General features: G+C 54.2%; 1 protein-coding gene across 1 annotated transcript; it reads right to left on the bottom strand.

Moving 5' to 3' along the window:
- Positions 1–1,187: 1,187 nt before the first annotated feature.
- On the bottom strand, positions 1,188–5,136 carry MATK (megakaryocyte-associated tyrosine kinase). Its single transcript, XM_054396105.1, is given in 13 exon segments — positions 1,188–1,370; positions 1,512–1,598; positions 1,927–2,122; positions 2,231–2,304; positions 2,481–2,565; positions 2,656–2,755; positions 2,905–2,970; positions 3,072–3,165; positions 4,106–4,325; positions 4,572–4,664; positions 4,666–4,682; positions 4,825–4,938; positions 5,128–5,136. Coding segments are annotated over 13 exon segments (1,338 nt in total).
- Between the last annotated feature and the right edge of the window lie 17,479 nt (positions 5,137–22,615).

The following is a 22,615-nucleotide window of genomic DNA, read 5'->3' as shown; positions in this document are numbered from 1 at the left end:
GGAAGCCACAGCCACTGGGGTGGAAAGACCTTCCCATGCTGCTTGCTGCACCCAGGGGTGCTTGGGGGGAACAGCAGTGTGGGAAGACAGTGGGCTGCTCCCCAGTCAGGTCACTGGGGAGGAGGAAGGAGTTACTGAACCCCAGTGCACCCCAGACTGCGATAAAAGACTCCCTTCCTCCCCCTGCTTCCCCCCCTGGTGGAGGGCAACACCTACAGGGTCAGATCCTGCTGGGGGGGATTCCTGTGTTATGGGTACCCAGAGCCACCCACACCAGCACAGCATGTTTGGAGGTGCAAGAGTCAGTGCAGAGGAGACTCAGGAGGATTAGCCCCAAACACCAGCTGGGGGTTAAACGGCTGGGAGGCTGAGGAGGCAGGGGCAGGGTGCACACCATGCACGTGTGGCCCTGTGCCCCCATTAATCCCAGCTTCACTGTGGAGATTGCTTAGGAGCTGCAGGACTGGGGGCTTCCCACTGCTGGAGGCCCTGCCTGGCTCTGGGAGTTGAGTGCAGGCAATTCCCACACAGCCACAGATTAACAGAATAATCCCCAGGGAAAGCGACTGGGCTGAGTGTGGGGGGCTCTGAGGGCTGGAGCTCCTGGGCCCCCCTAAGCCTTTCACTGGGCTTTGCCAGGTCCCAAGGGAGGGAAAGGCCTAATTTGAGCCCAGAGGCTTAAAGGTTCTGTTGAACTAATTTCTTTGGTATAATCAAAAAGCCCAGATCCCTGTGATTTAGCTGCTCGTGCCCAGTGTCTGTGTGCGGGGCTGGCATGGGCCTGCCGTGGGTCTGGGGCTTCATCCTCTAGCAAGCTGAGATGTCCCATCCTGGCCCACATCACCAGGAGGGGCAGCTTGAAGGGACCCCACATGTGGCACCCGTTGTCTAGGGCTGAGCATGGGGCATGTGGGGCATGGTCCCTGGTGGGTCAGGGGAGATCAGTCCCATGGGAAGCTTCTCTGGTCTGTGTGGTGGGAAGGACGTGCCAGGATGGAGGGAGGCTCTTGACTCCTCTTCGGGCATCCCAGGGGCAGAGAGCCTTCTCCCCAGATGCTGCCCTATGTCCCCCCGGAGAGAGTGGCACCATGAGCCACCCTACTGCTTGGCCACCCCTTGCTGTGCTGCTCCCAACCCCAGCAGGTCCAGGGGGCTTCTGGCCACAGGTCCTGGGAGCAGGATGGGGATTAAACATCCCTCAGGTGCTTCAGCTCCTTCTGCAGCTTCTCTGCGAGTTTCTTGAAGGACGGCCGCTTGCCTGGCTCCATCTCCCAGCAACTCCTCATCAGGGCATAGATGGTGGGAGGGCAGCCCTCGGGGGGCTCCATGCGGTACCCCTGCTCCAACAGCTCCATCACCTCCTTCAGGCTCTGGCAGGATGGAGAAGCCATCTGGGACCACTCCTTCTCCACCCTGCAAGGGTCTTGTCCTGGCCAGGGCCCAGTAGGATGTCCCTGTCCCATCAGTGCCAGCAGGGTGTGACCTGCAGGATCCCCTGTCATGGCACTCACCAGCTTGGGGTACGGTGCTCGGCCGAAGGAGAAGGTTTCCCACAGCAGGATCCCATAGCTCCACACGTCTGACTTGGAGGAGAATTTCTGCAGCAGCAGGAGGCTGAAGTTGGCTGGGGTCTGTTCTCAGCTCTCATCCCTTCCCAAGGGCAAGAGAGTGCCTGCCCCCCACTGACCCCAGCTCCCTGGGCTGTGAATCCCCTCCAATCCCATCACCTCCTTGGCCCTGGGTCCACCTGGCCACATCTCAGTGGAGCTGCCCCAGGGTGAGGGCAGGACAGAGGGTCTAGATGTGCCAGAAGGCACCACAGGACAGGGACAAATTGGCAGGAAGGGGGCAAGCAGGGGGAAGCCAAGGGGATGAGCTGCTTTGAGAGGACCTCCTGGCCCCTGCTCCCTCCCTGCCATTGCTCACGTTGTGTTTCAGGGCCTCTGGGGCCGTCCACTTGACCGGCAGCAAAGTGCCATCTGCACCCTTGGGGTTGACTCTGGCCAGGCCAAAGTCGCTCACTTTGGCCACGTTCTCCTCAGAGATGAGGATGTTGCGGGCAGCCAGGTCCCTGTGCACCAGCTTCTTGGACTCCAGGTAGTCCATGCCCTGAGCCACGTCCCTGCCACGGTTGAGCAGAGCAGAAGGCAGTGTCACTGTGTGTCCCTGGGGCTGCCCAGGAGGACACAGAGCAGCCCTGCCCAGCCTGTGGGGAGGGAGAGGAACTCACAGAGCAAAGAGCAGAAGCTGCTGGGCTGGGACAAGAGCTCGGCCCCGTGTGCACAGGAAGTTCACCAGGTTGCCCTGATGGAGGAAGAGAAACACATAGGGACCAAGGGGCTGGGGCTGCAAGGGGACTTTGTCTCTACGGGGGCTGCAGCACCTGGCATCTGCCCAGGTCAGCCCCCAAATGGAGCTTTTGTCCCCAGATGAGAGCAGTGCTGGGCGCTGCTGGCCAGAGCCTGGCTGGGTGCCCTCACCTTGCCCATGAACTCCATGACGATGTAGAGGCCGTTGTGCAGGATCACGCCCAGCAAGCACACCAGGTTTTTGTGCCTAACCTTCCTGAAATGGGGGGGTGCAGGTCAAGGGGGTGCCTGCTTGTGCCTTAGTTGTGGGGCAGGGTTGGGCCGTGTTTACCCACAGGGCACTCACGTCATGGCAGCTGTCTCAGCAAGGAAGGCCTGGGCGGTCACATCGCACTTAATGTTCTTCACAGCCACCTTCTGCCCCATGTAACTTCCCTGCAGGACATCTGGGAGCAGACACAGAGGGGTCAGGATCAGCCCAGGACACAATTTCCCACATCCCTGGCTGAGCCCCCATGCCATAGGAGGGGACGTTAGGGGGTGCCACTGGGGAAGGCAGCAGGCAGGGAACCTCCAACCTCATCTTCTCACCTACCTCCAAACTCGCCCTGGCCGATGCGGTCTCCCAGTGTGAGGTGCTGCAGGTTCAGCAACCAGCCAGCTGGGCACAGGCACAAGGACAGGTTAACAGGGGTCACCAGCTGGGCCATGCTGCCTTGTCCCCCAAAACCCAGACCATGACCCTCTCCTGCTATCTCCTACCTTTGGCCAACTCCTCCTCGGCTGACTTCGTTCCAGGTTTTAGTTTGGGCTTCACCAGCTTGGTGCAGAGGGCTCCCTGCTCCTTCATGTAGTGCTGCCAGGGGATGAGCAGATGGAGGTGATGCAGTGATGCCCAAGAAACGCCCATGGGGTGCTCCACAGGACCTCACCACCATCACCACCCTCAAGGAATCTGGAGCAAAATGCCACATCTGCCCCAGTTCTGCCATTCACAGCCCACATTTCAGCCCTGCTCCCTTCTGGGCACAGCCAGGGAGACACTGTGAGGGACGATGGGCTGTATGGGGTGCTGCTGGTGAGCTGGTGGGATGCTGCTGGAATGCAATTGGTGAGTCTGGTTAAACCACCTGGTGAGTGCTGCAGCAGCCAAGGGCAGTTGGACAGCGTTGGGGTTACAGAGCAGGGCAGGGCAGCTGAAAGGGGAAGGATGTGTCTAAATGAGGGAAAAATAGGAGAGTGTAACCCCCTGGAGAGGAGTCAGGCAGCAGCTATAAGACAGGGCAAGGATGGGCCCTGAGGAAAACCTTTCTGGAAGGGACCTAAGGTGGCAGCCTGGGAGCCCCACAGGGTCAGCAGGTGAGAAGGAGGCTTGGAGAGGAAGGAAATGCAGCAAAACAGCTTAAAGCCTTGTTGTGGCTCAGATCTCATGAGGGGTCCAGGGGTGGCAGAGGCTGCCAAGGTCTTCATTTTTCAAAATGCCCAAGCTCTGCTGATGTGTGAAGCACTCAACAGGCAGAGATGTGGCAGGGAACTCAGGCTGCTGCTGGCATGGCTGGTTGGCATTTCTGGGGCATCCCAGGTGTGCTCATTGCACCCCAAACTGAGTGGGAACCATGAGCCTTTGGCAAGGATGGAGAATTACACCAAGTGATGGAACCCAGTGAGAACCACAGAAGAGAGAGGTGAGAAGCAGCCTCAGCTCTGCGTGAGCCCATGAGGTTCTTGCCCTTGGGCCAGTGCTGGTGGGGCTGAATGCCTGGGGTGGGGTTTCACTGCCGGGGGTGGGTTCTCACCTCAATCAAGTCAATGAGGTTGGAGAAGTAGTGCTGGCTGTCAATGCTGAGGGTGCTGTCCTGGTGCAGCACTCGGTAGTGGATCACGGTGCCGCTGCGGCTGACGCACAGCACATAGTCCCCGGGGTGCCGGACGGACTCACGCACCAGGAACAGACCATCCTCGGCGGGCTGCAGCTCCTGCACTGCCTCCACCCCTGAGATCTTCCCGTGGAACCAGCTGGAGAGAGGTGCATTGGCAAGAAGGGCCATGCCAGCAGGCTGCCCCCAGTGCTGGCAGCGGGATGGGGAAAGCAGAGCCCCTGCCGAAGCTGCGCAGAGCTCACTGCATACAAATCCCTCCCGCTGAGATCCATCCCAGCTGGGTGCACACAACTGGGAGTCTCTAAAGTTTGTCCCCAGCTGGCCACCCAACCCCTGGCTGGGGGGAGCATGCCAGACCCCATCCTCCCCCAGCTGTACTCACGGCATGAGGCTGAGCTTGGGGTCAATGCGGATGGCTCCTCGCTGCCGCAGTGTGCTGGCTGCCAGCAGCCCCTCCTGCCCTGTCTCGTTGTACCAGGTACCAGCCCTTGCCCTGCAGGCGAGAGGGTCTCAGAGCAAGGGAAGGAGAGGGACATCCTGCTGGCAAGGCAAGACTGGCTCTGGCAGCTCAGCTGATGGCACGTGGGTCCCACCCTCTCTGTGCCTTCCTGGGGCAGCAGGTCCCTCAGGCTCACCTCCATGGCTTCGATGATGGTGACCACATCACCCTTGTGGAAAGCCAGCTCCTGGGCCTTGGGCTTGGTGTGGTCATGCTTGGTGACACACTGCGTCCCAGGAGGCCAGTGCTTCTGCAGAGGAGGAGGCAGCTCTAGCAGCACAGCAACAGCTGGCTCCCCTCTGCCTCCCACAGCCATCAGGGCCAGCCCCAAGGATCATCTGAAGACAAGGGCATGAGCCCTCCTCCACCCCCACTGTGCTGATGGCTCCTCAGCCATCAGCAGAGGAAGTGCTGGCACCCCTGTGGCTGTCCTGCTCACCCCAGACATGGTTGCCTGTCAGAGCATCAGGGTCTCCCTGTCCTCTTCTGCTGCCACCTGCAGAGAAGAAGCCAAAAGGAGCTGTGGATGGATGGTGTCATGAATCACAGAATGTTAGGGGCTGGGGAGTCCAAATCCCCTACCAGAGTAGGGTCACCCAGGGCAGGTCACACAGGAACACATCCAGGTGGCTTTGGAAAGTCTCCAGCTTGTACCCATTGTTCCTTGTCCTATCACTGGGCACCATCAGAAAGAGCCTGGCACCTGCATCTTGTCTACCACCCCTCAGATATTTATAGACATTGATCAGACTTCTCAGACTTCTCTCCAGACTAAACAGCCCCAGGGCTCTCAGTCTTCCCTTCACAGCAGAGGTGTCAAAGTCCCTTCATCATCCTCATAGCTCTCCATTGGGCTCTCTCCAGCAGGTCCCTGCCTCTCTTGAACTGGGGAGTCCCAAAACTGAAATCCAGAACTGAAAAGCAACCCAAAACCTCCCAGCTGGCTGTGGGACAGGGAGGCAGGTTGGGTTAGCAGCTTTGAGAGCAAGGTCTCAGAGACATTGCCTCAGTTTGCTTTGAGACCCTCAGCAGTGTTTGTGAAGTGAAGATCTGCCAGGCTGCTGCCAGAGAGCTGCAGGAGGGAGCCTTGTGAAGATCACACAGCTCTGCTTTGGCTCAAACTGCTGGAGCAGGGCTCAGAGAACAGAAAACCCCAACTGCAAAGCAGGTTCTGGTGCTGGGGTGCCCAAACAACAACCTTTGCCTAATTAACTGTGGTTTTAATATTAAAGTTGACACCCTTCAACTGGCTAATGAAGAAGTCCATGCTAAACAGCTCTGACTGTTCACAGAATCACAGAATGTTACAGTTTGGAAGGGACCTCCAGAGATTATACAATCCAACCCCCTGCCAGAGCAGGATCACCCAGGGCAGGTCACACAGGAACACATCCAGGTGGGTCTTGAAAGTCTCCAGAGAAGGAGATTCCACAACCTCTCTGGGCAGCCTGCTCCAGGCCTCCAGCACCCTCACTGGAAAGAAGTTTCTCCTCACATTGAGGTGAAATCTTCTATGTTCAAGTTTGCACCCACTGTTCCTTGTTCTATCACTGTGAACCACTGAAAAGAGCCTGGCCCCCTTGACACCCACCCCTCAGATATTTATACACATTGATCAGATCCCCTCTCAGTCTTCTCTTCTCCAGACTAAATAGCCCCAGGGATCTCAGTCTCTCTTCACAGGGGAGATGCTCAAGTCCCCTAGGCATCCTCGTGGCTCTCTGTTGCACTCTCTCCAGCAGGTCTCTGTCTCTCTTGAACTGGGGAGCCCAAAACTGGACTCAATATTGCAGGTGTGGTCTCAGCAGGGCAGAGCAGAGAGCCAGAAGAACTTCCCTAGACCTGCTGGACACCTTTCTTGATGCATCCCAGAATCCCATTGGCTCTCTTGGCCACAAGGGCACATTGTTGTCCCATGCAGAACTTGCTGTCCACCAGCACTCCAAGGTCTTTTTCTGTGGAACTGCTCTCCAGCAGGGCAGCCTCTAACCTGTCCTGGTGCCTGTTGTTATTTCTCCCCAGATGCAGGACCTTGCACTTGTCCTTATTAAACTTCATGAGGTTTGCCTGCAGCCAGCTCTCAGCCTGTCCAGGTCACGTTGGATGGCAGCACAGCCTGAGGGGGGTCAGCCAACCCCCTCAGGTTTGTATCATCAGGAACTTGCTGAGGGTACTCTCAATGCCCTCAGCCACGTCGTTGATAAAGATATTGAACAAAACTCGACCCAGTACCCATCCCTGGGGAGCACCACTGGCCACAGGCCTCCAAGGTGACTCTGTGCCACTCTCTGAGTTCTGGTGTGGAGACACTTCTCAATCCACCTCCTGGACCAACCATCTCTGCCACATTTCCTGAGCTGTTCTATGAGGATGTTATGGAAATAGCATCCTCAACATTCCTCCCAATGCATGCTAAACATCACCTAGAAGGCAGGGACAGCCTGGGCTGGGCTGTGAACCCACCAGAGGGACATCTCAGGGTGCTGTCTCTGGCACTGGTACCAGGGTCAGTGAGAGAGGTGCAGCACCAGCACCAGCACCAGCTGGGGCAGAAGACAGAGGAGGCCAGGCCCTGGGCTGTGCTCCTGTTCTCCACCCCAGCCAGGGACACCATTCTGGGTGGGAATTGCAGCTGTGACACACAGCTGGACTTTGGCTGCATTTAACTTGAGGTCACCTCACAGGCAGTGCCTTTATCACTGGCAGTCCCCAGCCTGCTGTGGCTGTGAACAATCGAACCATTGATGGCTCTGGCTCCTGGGCTGTGTCACAGCAAGGCCTTGTGAGGCACTGAAAACTGGAGGCAAAAGTTAATCTTGCCAAAGAGTGCTGGGCTCTGGGCCAGGTGAACATTGGGGTCTTTCACCTCGGTGTGACAGATGGGGCTGAGCTGGTGTCCCAGGCCCCCTCTGCTGTCCCCACAGGCTCCTCTGGCCAGCACAGCTGCTTACAACCTGTCCATGGTGTGGGGCAGACACACACCACAGTGCAGGCTGCAAACCTGCCTGCATGGAGACACTCCTGTCCCAAAGCTGGGTGGGAGCAGGATCCAGCTGCCCTGGCCCCTAACCCTTCTCCCTTTTGTGGAGTCCAAAGATGTGCTCTGCTGCCTGGGGGCACAGCTGGCACAGCTGGGGCCCATGGCTGTGCTTGCAGTGGGTTAATGAAGCTTTATCAGGAACTGTTTTTTTTTTCATCTCCTGTTTCAGCAGCTCTGAGTCATCAAGACCATGAGAGGCACCAGCCCAGGGCCCTGCTGATGTGGGAGGTGGCAGGGCTGGCATAAGGCTGCCTGCCCAGGGCAGAGCTGAGGTAAGGTTGTCACATCTGCTGGCTGCACAAGGTCCCTGGCACCAGCTGGTCATGCTGGGGTGCATGTGACCACTTCCCAGTTCAGAGCTGTGGGTGTTCTGCTGGAGCCCCTCATCCTGTGCCACCTCCGTGGGAGGATCACAGACACCTGGTTTGGGTTGAAGAGACCTTTTCAAGGATTATTTATTTCCAGCCCCTCTGCCATCAGCTGAGACGTCTCCAACTAGAGCCTCAAACAGCCTGACCTTGAACACTTCCAGGGATGAGGCATCCACGGCTTCTCTGGGCAGCCTGTTCCAGTGCCTCACCCCCTCAGCACAGAATATTTCTTCCTTATGTTCAGTCTAAACCTGACAGCTTTTAGTTCCAAGCCATCCCCCCTCATCCTGTCCCAGCAGGCCCTACTCAAACATCCGTCCCCAGCTTTCTGCTCAGATTCTTTAAGCACTGAAAGGCCACCAGAAGGTCTCCCTGGAGCCTTCTCTTCCCCAGGCTGAACAACCCCAAGTCTCTCTGCCTGGTCCCACAGCGGAGAGCTTCCAGCCCTTGGATCATCTTCGTTGCCTCCTCTGGCCCTTCTCCAACAGGTCACTGTCTGTGCTGAGGACTCCAGAGCTGCCCCAGCACTGCAGGGAGGGTCTCAGCAGGCACAGCAGAGGGGCAGAATCCCCTTCCTGCCCCTGCTGCCCACACTGCTGGGGATCAGCCCAGGACATGGTTGACTTCCTGGGCTGCAAGTGCATATTTGCTGGCTCATGTCCTATTTGTCAACCACCAGTACCCCCAAGTCCTCTGCAGGGCTGCTCTCAATCCACTCACTGCCCTGCCTTTATTTGTGCTTGGGATTAGCCCAGCCCAGGCACAGGACCTTGCCCTTGGCTTTGGTGAACTTCATGCGGTTCACTGGGCTCACTCCTCCAGCCAAGGTCCCTCTGGATGCCATCCCTTCACCTGAGTGAATTCACTGCACCACTCAGCTTGGTCTTCTCTGCAGACTCAATCCCACTGGACACACCACTGCTGAAGGTATAAAATGACACTGGTCCCAGGATGGACCCCTGAGGGACTCCACTTGGACGTTAAGCCACTGACTGTCACTCTTCAGACATGGCCCTTCAGCCAGGTCTTCATCATCTCTGAAGCCATCCTCAAACCAGATCTCTCCAGTTCAGAGGCAAGGATGCTGAGAAGAACCACACCAAAGGCCTTACAGAACTCCAGGTGTGTGACATTTGTAGCTCTTCACTGCTCCACAGCTGCAGTCACTCCATCCTGGAAGGCTGCTGGGTGAGTCAGGCAGAGTCAGTGAAGCTGTGCTGGCTGTTGCCTCCCTGTCTTCCGGGAGTTTCAACATCCAGGAGGATCTGCTGCATGGTCTGAGAGGGCAGTGAGGTGAGGCTGACTCATTGGTATTTCTCAGGGACCTCTCTCTTACCCTTCTCAGCAATGGGAGGGCTGCTTCCTTTTTCCAGTGACTAAGAGCTTTGCCTGCCTGCCACAACCTTTCAGACAGGGTGGAGATGGCTGGGGACCACATTACCCAATTTCCTCAGGACCCTGGGCTGCATCTTGCTGCTTCCTATGGACTTAAGTGTGTCCAGGTTCCTCAGGTGGTCTTGGACCTGATCTTCTCTTACAATGGGAGGGACTTTGTTCCCTCAGTCTCCACCCTGAGGCACAGGGGCTTGAGAGATGTGGGAAGAGAGATTACCATGGAGAACAGCATCGGGAAACAGAGATGCTGAGCACCTCCTCATTCCCCGTGTAGCTGTCACCATCTCTTCCACCTTGTCCAAGCAGGGGGCACCTTTTCCTTGTTCTGCCTCTTCTGGCCAGTGCAGAGCCCCATCTTGTTATTCTCTTGCCTGATCCCTCTCTAGCAGTGCCTTAGTTTTCCTGATCCCATCTCTACACACCCAGGTGGCATCTTAATGCTCTTCCCAGGGTACACCTTCCTGGTTACGCTGCCTGTGCCTCCCCTCCTTATAAGCACTTTGATTTGAGCAGGAGGTCCCTACTGAGCCCTGATGGTCTTCTGTCTTCCTTGCCCAAGTGTTTTCATAGAACCGTAGAATGGTCTGGGTTTGAAGGGAACCCCAAAGCTCATCCAGTCCAACCCCTCTGCAGTCAGCAGGGACATCCTTCACTAGATCAGGTTGCCCAGAGCCCTGTCCAGCCTCACCTTGAATATCTCCAGGGATGGGGCCTCAAGCACCTCCCTGGGCAACCTGTTCCAGTGTTCCAGCAGCCTCATGGTGCAGAACTTGTTCCTGGAGTTGAGAGCTCTTGTTCAAAGCAATCTGTCCTTAAAGAGCAGCTTTGTTCTACTTTATCCCTGAGGGCAGTTTCCCAGGGGGTCCCATCTCCTAATTTCTTGAACAACTGAAAATGCAGATGCTGGGACTCAGTGAACAAATTTCTTCTTGCTGCTTTAACAGCACAGAAGGCTGGAGGGGGGGCAGCCACCTGCTGGAACACTGACACCAAGCCTGTGTCCTCAGTTTCACTACCATGTACCCCCATACCATGGCATCATCCCCAAACCCACCACAGTCAAGCCTCAGCTTGTCAGTTGTGTTCTGATTTCAGCACCAGATCCATGCTGCAGCTGAAAGTTCTCTGCCACTGCAGGGCAGAGGTTTTCTCTCCTTTCCTGAAGGAGGTTTGGATTTCTCACACATTTCAGCTTGGCCAAAGATCCCTGCTGATGAGACCCCCCTGCCACACAGCAAAGATGCTTCATGCCCACCTTGCTCCATCACATCACAGAGCCAGACAGCGTGAAGCTATCCCAGCAGCTTCATGCCCCTCTCTGGTTCCAAGATCTCAAAACAGCCACAGAAACATCAGCTTCCAGAAAGGAGGAATGTCTGGGGAGTGGGAGAGGTGGTTTCATTCGTGCCTTGGTTTTCTTGGTGGTCACTGAACACAAGAGCTTGGGCAAGGCAATGTGGGGCTGGGACATGGTGTTGGCTGTGCCTCACTGCTGGCCTCTTGGGAAGGAAACTTCTGTCTAGAGCAGGATGCTGTCTCCCAGCTCTGCTGGCTGGAGGAGGTGCAGAGGCTCACTCAGCTCCTTGGAGCAGAGGTGACAGCCTTTGCTCTCTTCCTCTTCTGGAGAGTGAGTCACAGTCACTCCTCTGCATCACTGGTTCTAAACCCCAGCCTGTCTCCATGGTGGCCAGGATCTGAGGACTCACCCTGCAGTCCCTTCCCAGATCAACATCAAAGGGACAGCTGCAGCTGTGGCAAGGTTCATGTCAGCAGGCAGCAGGTTTGTCTGCTCCAGAAGCCATGGTTAGCCAGCACCTTCCTATCCTGCAGCCCAGCTGTGCTGTGTGTAGCTTTGTGCTGGGCTGAGAGATGCACAGGCAGCCACTCTATACCTGATCCTCAAGAGGCACAGCCAAGGCCTGATGTGACTGGGTGCAGCTCAGCTCACTTCCAAGATTGCTGAGGACCTCATAGGAACTGACTGCTTAAGGACATGGCCCACACCATATCCCTCACCATGATACAGCCTGCTGTGAGGAGGGATGTGCTGGCTGAGCCAGGAATGGTCAATTCCTCCACTCTGAGCACCCAAGGGCCAGGCTTCTCTTCTGCCCAGCTTTTACTAGGGCTTGGAGTACTGGACTTGAGCCTCAGGTGGATATCTGCTGCTGGCAGAGCCTGGAGACCAGCCAGTGCCTCCACCCAGGCACCAGCCAGCACTGGCAGTGAATCACTTTCCTCCTAGTGACACTCACATGCCTTGCCCCAAAGCAACAACTTGTTTTTGGAGATGTTTGGTCCATAGGGTTCTGATCAGAGGAATGAACATTGTCCTGAGCAGGATGTGTGGGCAGAAAGCCTGGGAGGAGACATTTGTCCCCTTCTTGGGTTTGGAGGTGTTCTACACTTTCTGTTTTGTTAACCTCAGTAGCTGCAATGAGGATAAGTGCAGAAGCACACTGGGGTTTGGTGGAGCCATCCCAGCCTTGAACTGGAGAGTTCAGCAGCTGAGGAGCTGCCAGGGCCCAGCAGCACTGTTGCAGATGAGGGCACCCTCGCACTGGCAGATGGCCGCTCTGCCCTTGGAGCTGGGCATGCTGGGCACACACCCTAGGTACACAGCCTGGAGAGCTGCTCACAGACACTTGGCCACAACAAGGCTCCCTGGGGCAAAGGGCAGGTACAGCTCTGGGGCTAAAAAGCAGCTGACCCCCAGTCATTGTCCCCACTGACCACCCCCCCCCCCCATCACCCCACCACCTCCTCCCCTCTGCACTGGCAGAGCAGAGTGACACTGAGCCCCCTGCTCTCACAGCTGCTGCCCCTCACACTCACCTCCCAGCAACGTCCATGCAGGGCCCTGGGGGCGACGATGTCCGAGGGGAGCTCACAGCTGAGGCTGGACTCTGAGTGCTGAACTGCTGGAGATTGAATTCCCTGTGATCCTGTGATCATCTGGAGCAGCAAAGCTTCATTTTCAAGGGCATGCTCCAGACAGAGCTGCTGCTTTATTTCCTGATTTCACTTCTGCTGAGGGCTGCAGATGCAGCTCAGAGGTCCTAGTGCCTGCCACTGCCTGCAGTCAAATATTAATCAGAGATGACTCATTATTGACAACTCTTCAAACAACTTCTACCCTTCAGGAGCAGCAGCACACAGCCCCCCTGGAAGCTCCTGCAGCCTGCAGCACTCTGCAGCGCTCACAGAACATGGATGATCCACCCTGGGTGTCACACCTTGGGTGCCAGCATCAGAGCTGCCACGTGAGCCGGGAGAGGATGTGGTGGGAGCAGGGATCTGAAGTCTAATCCCATCTCAGCAACATTCAGTGAGAGCTGGACAGGCTGCAGAACTGGGCAGAGGGGAACCTCCTGAGGTTCAACAAGAATAACTGTAGAGTCCTGCACCTGGGGAGGAACAATCCCTGCAGCAGTACAGATGAGGGCTGACCTGCTGGGAAGCAGCTGCATGGAGAAGGACCTTGGAGTGATGGTGGACAAGAAGTTATCCATGGGACAGCAATGTGCCCTTGTGGACAAGAGGACTAACGGTGTCCTGGGCTGCATTCAGAAGAGTGTAGCCAGCAGGTGTAGGGAGGTTCTCTTCCTCCTCTGCTCAGCCCTGGTGAGACCACATCTGGAGTCCTGGGTCCATTCCTGGGCTCCCCAGTTCAAGAGGGACAGGGAGATACTGAAGAGTGTCCAAGGGAGGCTGTGTGATGCTAAAGGACCTGAAACATCTGTGTGATGGGGAAAGGCTGAGCCCTGGGGCTGGTCAGTGTGGAGAGGAGGCTGAGAGGAGATCAGTGTCTATAAATGTCTGCAGGGTCAGAGCCAAGAAGGGGCCAGGCTGGGCCAGGCTCTTTACAGTGGTGTCCCCTGATAGGACAAGGAACAATGGACATAAACTGGAACCCCGGAGGTTCCTCCCCAACATGAGGAGAAAATTCTTAGGTGTAAGGGTGCTGGAGCCCTGGAGCAGGCTGCCCAGAGAGGTTGTGGAGTCTCCTTCTCTGGAGACTTTCAAGACCCACCTGGATGTGTTCCTGTGTGACCCTGCTCTGGCTGGGAAGTTGGACTCAATCTTCAGAGGTCACTTCCAACTCCAATCATTCTGTGATTCTGTGAACTGACTTCTGCGAGACTTAGGGTAGGCTGATCCAAGAGCATGGCTGTGCCTCACTGCTCTGCTGGAGAGAACTCCAAGGCATCACAGGCTGGGCAGCTGCAGAGAGCTTTAAATGAGCAGCACTGTCCAAGGGCAGAGCTTTATCTGCATCCTCCAGCACCCAAAACTGGAGGGGAGGGAAGAGTCCCTTCTGCAGCTCCTCATTCCAGCCAGGAAACTGGGGACCTGCTTTGAACTGATGTTCAGCATTTCCAATATTCTGAGCCAAGTGGGGAAAAAGAACAAAATGTGGTTCCAGGCAAACATCAGGCTTCATTCAGGGGCTTGGGCTGAGGTTTTCTGAGTGTACTGTTTTGTCCTGTTTTTAATAAAAAGGTGTTTAAGCCTTCAACCATACTGGTTGCCATTCATGGGCAAAGGCAGTGTGGAAGAAAATTATCCCAAACCAGGCAGGAGTTTCAGCTCCTGGTTGTATTTGTCCATCAACAAACAACTTCCCCAAGCCAGTCAAGCCAGTGGATCCTCAGGAGGTCTTCCTGCAGGAGCACTTCTTGCATTATCCCCTGGATTTTTCAGGATGGATCTGTAGGTCCCAGGTCTGCTCAAGCTTGAGAATTAACACAGGAGTCCATCCCTGCAGCCCCTGTGCCAGGCTGCTGGGGCTCAGTGTCCTCTCTCCTGGGCTCTGTGCTCTCACCACAGACGTTTTGCACTCTCAGATTTTGCTACATCCAGTCGGTGTTGCAGACCTGACCACAGCCCAGGGAGCACGGCTGAGCAGCACAGGCAGGGAGCAACCCACCCAGACATAACCAGAGACTCATTCAGGTTGGAAAAGACCCTTGAGATCATCATGTCCAGCCATAAACCCTCCAGTGATGCATCTGTGCACCTCCACCCGAGCTGCTGCAGATGTATCTCCTGCTTCCCACAGCCCAGAGTTGTGCCTCTCTCATACTGGGGCTACAGGAGACCATTAGCTCAGGAGCAGAGGGCCCCTTGCTGCTGGGCACCTGCACTGTCCCATGGATCCCATTCATCATCAGTAAGTTTTCAGCTGCATTCAGCTGCTCCTGCCCCCAGAAGAGCACCAGGTCCAGGGAAGGGCTTTGTCAGCTGGACCCAGGCAGCAGTTACCTAACCCAGCTGCAGCCCATCCTGCATCACAGACTATCAGGATGGAGGAAAGCTGCATTACAGCAGAGAGGCACTTGTGGGATTCATGCTACCCTCTGTGATCTGTGCTGCCTTCTACTTCTAGTACGAGGTGTCCCTGCCCATGGCAGGGAGTTGGCACTAGATGATCTTTAAGGCCCCTTCCAACCCAACCCATTCCATGAATCCAAGACTGCAATAAATGGTCTTTCCCTGTCCTACTCTATGGCCACTAAAAATACTCCCACTTGCTTCTGCTGGGGCTGCTGGAGCTGTTCTCCCTCTAGCCTGAGGAATTGCCCTTCACTTTTAGCCTGTAGGAGAGTCAGAACATGGCAATATGCCACAGAAGCTGACAGCTCCTCCCTCCTTTGCCTTCACAACAACTCTGAGGGGGCTCTTTTTACCTCTCCTTTCAGCATCTGCAGTCAAACATCCAGGTTCCTTCTGGTTCCCTCCACAGCCAAAGGGAAAACTGGCACCTCCTGAGTGCAGCTTGGCTGACCTGGTTTCAGAGGCCCACCTTGAGCAAGCCAAGCTGTCCAGTGGGGCTGCTTCTCCCTGCTGCTGGGAAGGGCAGCACAGGATGTCTGAACTTGGTCTTCAAAAGCCAGCCTCCAGCATTTGGTATCATTGAGCCTAACCCCCCTGCTCTGCACAGCAAAGATTTGTATCTCACCCCAGCAACACCCTTGGGTCATTTGGGTAAAGCATCACTTGAAAGGCTGCTTCACCCCAGTTGGTTGGAGCTTCAGATGCTGCCTTGACCTTACCCAGCTCCAAGCAGCTGCACACTCCTGGGTTTCAGATGCTGATCTCACCCCCACCCTCTGCACTCTGTGTCACCAGGAGCCAGGCTGATGGCTCCAATAGGGATTCCCCTCCACCTCCAGCAGATGCTTTCACTAGATCAGCCAAGATGCTTCCACCAGATCCTGACCGAGCAAACAGCAAAGCACAAAGTTCTGCTGCAGAAAGAGAGGAGCTGGGCAGGCTCAGGGGTGGGTGTGAGGTGCAGTGCCACAGCCAAACACCACTCCACACCCAAACCCTGCTGCTGGGGCAGGTGCTGTGCAGCCTTCACTGCAGTGTCTGTGCTTGTGTGTCATGACTGTTTTGGGGGTGATGTGCAGCACTTACAGGCATGCTCCACACCTGGGCTCTTGGTCTTTACAGGCCTCTGTCACTTGCCCTCAATGGGGACTGATACATCTGTCCAGAGGAGGCCACCAAGATGACCAGAGGCTGCAGCACCTCTGCTATGGGGACAGGCTGGGAGAGTTGGGGCTGTTCAGCCTGGAGAAGAGAAGGCTCCAGGGGGACCTTAGAGCTGCATCTCAATATCTGCAGGGGACCTACAGGAAGGCTGGGGAGGGACTGTTCAGAAGGGGCCTGTGGGGATAGGCTTAGGGGTAATGGTTTGAAGCTGGAGCAGGGCAGAGTTAGGTTGGACACCAGGAGGAAGTTCTGCACAGTGAGGGTGAGGAGACACTGGGACAGGTTGCCCAGAGAGGTGGTTGAGGCTCCATCCCTGGAGACATTCAAGGTCAGCCTTGCTGTGTCCCTGGGCAGCCTGCTCTGGTTGGAGCTGTCCCTGCTGCCTGCAGGGGGGTTAGACAAGGTGACCTTTGAGGGTCCCTTCCAAGCCCAGCTGTGATTCTGTGATCAGTTGAACATGTCAGTATCAGGTATCCTAACTTGGCTTCCACTTCCTGCAGCACTCCTGGCAGTGTCTGATGAGTTTCCTTCCCAATTTCTGATGAGGGAAGCTTTTTGGAGGGACAGCATCATTTCATCCTCGTTTGATTTGACTAAGGTAAAAGACTAGAGCTTGCTCAAAGTATTTCAATATTTCCTAATCCTTCTGATTTACCAGAAACAGCTGAGGTATAACAGAACTGTGTTGCAAGGGCAAGAGCAGAGTCCAGGCTTTGGTATGAGGTTATGGCAACACAAAATGCACAGAAGGGTGGCAGGGCCCCAGCAGAGCCAGCTGTGAGCACAGAATCACAGGATCCCGGAATACATCCTATTGGAAGAGACCTCCAAACTCATCCAGTCCTCAACCCAGCACTGCAGGGTCACCACCAAAGCATGTCCCTAAGCACCAGGGCAACACAGTGCTTGAACACCCCCAGGGATGGTGACTCCAGCACTGCCCCCTCCTCACTCCAACCTCCCTGCAGGGAGCTGTAGAGAGCAATGAGTTCTTCCCTCAGCCTCCTCTTCTCCACCTGCACACCCCCAGCTCCCTCAGCCCCTCCTCTCAGCCCAGGGGCTCCAGGCCCTTCTCCAGCTTTGCTGCCCTTCTCTGGACTGGCTCCAGCCCCTCAGTGTCCTTCCTGGAGTGAGGGCCCAGAGCTGAACACAGCACTCCAGGTGTGGCCTCCCCAGTGCTGAGCACAGGGGGATGGTCACCTCCTGTCCCTGCTGGCCCTCTTAGGTTAGAAAACACAGCCCTGTTCTAGTTCAATAGACACTGCAGCCCTGTGAACATCTCAGCAGTGGTGCTGAAGTTATGAGCTCAAGGCAAATGTTTGAACTTGATGATCTCAAAAATTTTTTCTAACCTCACCAGTTGGATGCTTCCTTCTATGCAAGCACTGAAATGCATCCCTCTTCAAATACTTTTTTTTTTTTTTTATGATTTCAACAGAACCTGATTCATGCTCCCCCCACCCTCCAAATAAAAATGGTTACAGAAGCCACAGTTTCATTTGCCAATAAACAATGAGAGGTCCTGGTTTGCAGGGAGTTCTGCCAAGCTGTTCAAAATACTCCAAAACTCTGAATCCTAGAATGGCTCAGGCTGGAAGGGACCTCAGAGATCATCTCCAACCTCCCCACCATGGGCAGGGACACCTCTCAGCTAGGCTTAGCTGCTCAAGGCCTGAATGAATGCAAAGAGTAGTTGGAACCCTTTGCTTAAATGAAGATGTGCTGATATGTGCTGATCTGCTGTCTAACCCCACAGAACAGCACACATCCCAACAGAACTGCTCAGCTCTGGTCTTCTCCTTTGGAGCTCTTTCCCAGGTACTGCTGCAGCCACACAGCAGCCTGGCTGAGACATATTTGCCTCACAGAATCACAGAACATTAGGGGTTGGAGGGGACCTCCAGAGATCATCCAGTCCAAGCCCCCTGCCAGGGCAGGATCACCCAGAGCAGCTCACACAGAACACATCCAGGTGGGCTTGGAAAGTCTCCAGAGCAGGAGACTCCACAACCTCTCTGGGCAGCCTGTTCCAGGGCTCTGCCACCCTCACAGTGACAAAGTTTTCCCTCATGTTCCCCTGGCACCTCCTCTGCTCCAGCTTGCCCCCAGTGCCCCTTGGCCTGTCCTAGGACATCCCTGAGCAGAGCCTGGCTCCAGCCCTGCACATCTTTATCCCCAGCAATGAGGGCAGCCCTCAGGCTCTTCTGCTCCAAGCTCCAAGCCCCAGCTCCCTCAGCCTGGCCTCACAGGGAGATGTTCCACTGCCTGCAGCAGCTCTGGGGCTCTGAGCTGGACTCTCTTAAGCAGTTCCCTGAGGTCCTTGCTGGGTCAGTTCTGCCAAAACTACCAGAAAGGCACTGAGTAAGCAGCTGTCTCTGCACTGCTCTGCACCTGTGTCTGCTCCCGAGCAGCAACCTCAGGAGAGCAAGATCCGCTGCTCCAAAAAGGCAAGTGGAGGGTAAAGCTTCAAAGCCATCTAACAGAGCATCAGGCCAGGAGCTGCCTGCAGAGCAGAAAGCTAAAGTTATTACTTTAGAAAACGTATGAAGGCTTGAAAGTGAGGGCTCCATGTTTGTCTGTCTGTTTGTCTGCTTGTCTGTCTGTTTGCCTCTTTCTCTTCTGGCTGCCAGCCTGGTTTGCTGTGGGAAGAATTTCTCCTAGAGCAAGGGAGTGGAAGGGAAAGGAGACACCACAGGCAGAAAAGAACTGTTCACAGGATCACAGGATGTCAGGGGTTGGAAGGGACCCAAAGAGATCATCCAGTCCAAGCCCCTGCCAGAGCAGGACCATACAATCTAGCTCAGGTCACACAGGAACACATCCAGATGGGCCTTGAACACATCCAGATGGGCTCCTTCTCTCCAGAGAAGGAGACTCCACAACCTCTCTGGGCAGCCTGCTCCAGTGCTCTGTGACCCTTACATTAAAGAAGTTCCTCCTTGTGCTGAGGTGGAACCTCCTGTGCTGCAGCTTACATCCATTGCTCCTTGTCCTATGCCAGGGAGCAAGTGATCAGAGCCTGTCCCTGTCCCCTCCCTCCTGACCCCCAGCCCTCAGATATTTATAAACATTTATTAATTCCCCTCTAAGTCTTCTCTTTCCATACTAAACAGCCCCAGGTCCTGCAGCCTCTCCTCACCAGGCAGTGCTCCATTCCCCTCATCATCGTCCTAGCTCTCTGATGGACCCTCTCCAGCATGTCCCTGTCCCTCCTGTACTGGGGAGCCCAAACCTGAAGGCAGTACTCAAGATGAGGTCTCACCAGGGCAGAGCAGAGGGGGAGGAGAACCTCCCTGGATCTGCTGGCCACACTCTGAATGCACCCCAGGACCCCTTTGGCCTTCTTGGCCACCAGGGCACATTGCTGTCCCATGCAGAACTTCTTGTCCACCAGCACTCCCAGGTCCCTCTCCTTGGGGCTGCTCTCCAGCAGATCCCCTCCCAACCTGTCCTGCTGCAGTTTATTCTTCCTGCCCAGCTGCAGGACGCTGCACTTGTCCTTGTTGAGCCTCAGTTGGTTCCTCTGTGCCCAGCTCTCAGTCTGTCCAAGCCTCTGAATGGCCTCACAGCCTTCAGGTGTCTCAGCCAAGCCTCCTAGTTTGGTGTCATCAGCAAACTTGCTGAGCAGACTCTGTCTGTCTGTCTGTCTGTCCCCTCATCAATGTCATTGATGAAGATGTTGAACAGCACTGGACCCAGCACTGATCCCTGGGGGACTCCACTGGTTACAGCTCTCCAGCTGGACCTGGCACCATTGATCACCACTCTTTGAACTCTATCTTGTAACCAGTTCCTAATCCCTCTCACTCTCTGCTCTTCCATCCCACACTTCCTGAGCTTGCTCACTAGGATGTCACGGGAGACAGTGTCAAAGGCCTGGCTAAGGTCAAGACCCCCTGGTCTCCCTGCATCTACTCCTTCAGTTATGACATCACAGAATGCTATCAGATTAGCCAAGCAGGATTTCCCCTTGGTAAATCCATGCTGATTACTCCAGATAACCTTCTTCTCTTCCAAGTGCCTTGAGATGCCCTCCAGAAGGAGCTGCTCCATCATTTTTCCAGGGATGGAGGTGAGGCTGACTGGTCAATAGTTTCCTGGAATCTCTTTCTTGCCCTTTTTGAAGACTGGAGTGACACTGGCCTTCCTCCAGTCCTCAGGCACCTCACCATTTGGCAAAAATTGAGAGTGGCAGAGCAACAACATCAGGCAGCTCTCTCAGCACTCTTGGGTGCATCTCATCAGGGCCCATGGACCTGTGAATATTCAGTTTGTGCAACTGATCCTTAACCCAGACTTCACTGACCAGTGGGGAGCATTCCCTTCTCCAGGCTTCCTCTCCTTCATCCAGAGTCTGGAGTACATAGGGGAGTTCAGTCTTAGGTGTAAAGACTGAAGCACAGAAGGCATTCAGCAGCTCTGCCCTCTCTGCATCCCCAGCTCTCAGGGCTGCCTCCTCATTCAGCACTGGCCCCAAACCTTCCCTATTCTTCCCTTTCCTGCTGAGAGATTTGAATAAGCTCTTCCTGTTCTCTTTTACTTCCTTTGCCACTTTTAGTTCCAGGAGGGCTTTGGCCTTCCTTGTTGCCTTCCTACATGCCCTGACAACTTCTCTATAGTTCTCCCAAGTGACAAATCCCTTCTTCTGTAAGTTTCTTTCTTCCCTGAGATTCCCTTCAGGATCTCCTTGCTCAGCCATGCAGGTCTCCTAGCACGTCTACCTGATTTTCTACTCAAGGGAACACACCTAGCTTGGGCTTGGAGGAAGTGGTCCTTAAAAACTGACCTGAAGGAATTGATTTAGGGACTAGAACTCCAGACACTGTCTTATTGATAGAAGGAAATGCTTTAACCCTGATGGGTGGCAAACCCTGGGAACAGAGTGCAGCTAGAAAGGAAAACATAGATAGGTTGACTCCCAGTAGTCACTGTGACCTAAGGGAGTTATGCAGGGACCTGATAACAGGAACTTGGTAAAAGTTGTAACATCGAAGATGCAGAATTATGGAATCCTTTATCTCTTGCTTGACGCTTGCTTAAGCCTTGGAAAAAATATATGCGTTCACGTGATACTTTCTCTCTGTAGCCAATCATGAATTTACAACTGTAGTTTGGACATACCAATGACCAATTACAAGCTGCCTTCTGATATTATGTTAACCTATATAAAGAAAAAGCTGTGTACAATAAATCGACATCTTGCTTGTAACAAGCAGCGTCCCGTCTCTCCATCACGGCATAATGGTGACCCCCGATGTGATGGGGGCAAGAAACCACTAAACTGTGGCCTGTCATGAGTTCCACAGAACGTTGAATGAGCTGCTGAAAGGAAGCAGGACGCCGGCTGGCACAAATCATCCCTCCAGGAAGTGAGGTGAGCTGTGGGAAACTGAAATGGGGAATCAAGAGTTGTCCCCAGAGAGAGACATATATGAACTAATTAATGCACTCCTTAAAAAGCATGGCAAAGTTATTCCTGGCCATGATCTTAAAGTAACGCTGGAGTGGTTGCAAGAATAAATCCCAACAGTTACAGCACGGACAGCAGTATGGGGCAGCAGGAGGAGATGGCCCCTGGCTGGGTCATCACGAGTCTCAGAGCAGCGGTGCCAGCCACAGCAGGGAGCCAAGCGGTAACCCCCGCGCTGGCTCTGGCTTGTCCCGTGGAGGAGGCGGCAGCTGTGGCTCCCATTGCTCTTGTACACCAGCAGTAGCATTTACAGCACTTGATTCTTTAAAGAAATGTCACAGTTTTTTCATCAAGAAATTAGTGAAAAAGCAACTTTGGAGCTGAAGGCAGTGCTCATGCAGTCAGAACTTTCACTTCAAAGCTTGAAAATCTGCACATTTCTGAAGACAACAGCGTGTGAACAATGAAAAGAAAAAAGAAAAAAGTGTCTTCTCTACTGCCGTTTGCCACCCCTCCCTCTGCCCCCACTTCCTTCCCCCTCCTTATCTCACTCCCTTGTTTTGCAGGTGTTGAAGGTCTGGAGAAACCTGTGTTCTGATCTTAAAGTAACAGTGTTAAGTTTTGTTAAAAAAGGTATTTCACCATTTCATGAATGCAACTGATACCTATGTATTGCTTTTATCATTACTTCTGATTGTAAGGGATTTGAGCTTATAAGTTTTTAGTGATTATGTTAAAGTATTTTTCCTAATCAACAAGCATACACACCGTGTAAGTGCTACTGGTTTTGTGAGTTTATAGGTTAAGGTTTTTCCTTTATTTTTTCTGGTTCGAACCTCTCTTTTTTTGAGTGTGCCGGCAATTTCAAAAAGAGCTCTATATACATATGGTAAATAAGTTTTCATCTTGAAAAGCGTGCTTTACATAATGTAACATCTTTTTTGTTGTTTTCTTTCACGTTACTTTGATGATTTAATTTTCACATAGTTCTTTAAGTTTTTAGGTCTCTTTTGGTATTAGCAGTTTATTAAGACTTTATTTTAGAAATGTTATAGAATGTTGTTTTGGTCTTTGTGTTTATAAAGGTTTTAAGATAAGGATTATATTCCTGATGCCAGAGTGGCAGAACACCAGACTCAAAGGGTGGGACAAACAGCAATGCCCATGAATCTGAAAATCAACAGATCTGAAGCTGATTACACAAGTGTAC

The sequence above is a fragment of the Indicator indicator genome, chromosome 36, assembly GCF_027791375.1.
Source record: "Indicator indicator isolate 239-I01 chromosome 36, UM_Iind_1.1, whole genome shotgun sequence".
Taxonomy (NCBI): Eukaryota; Metazoa; Chordata; class Aves; order Piciformes; family Indicatoridae; genus Indicator; species Indicator indicator.
The sequence above is the reverse complement of the archived record's forward strand: the minus strand, read 5'-3'. Positions and strand labels throughout refer to the sequence as shown.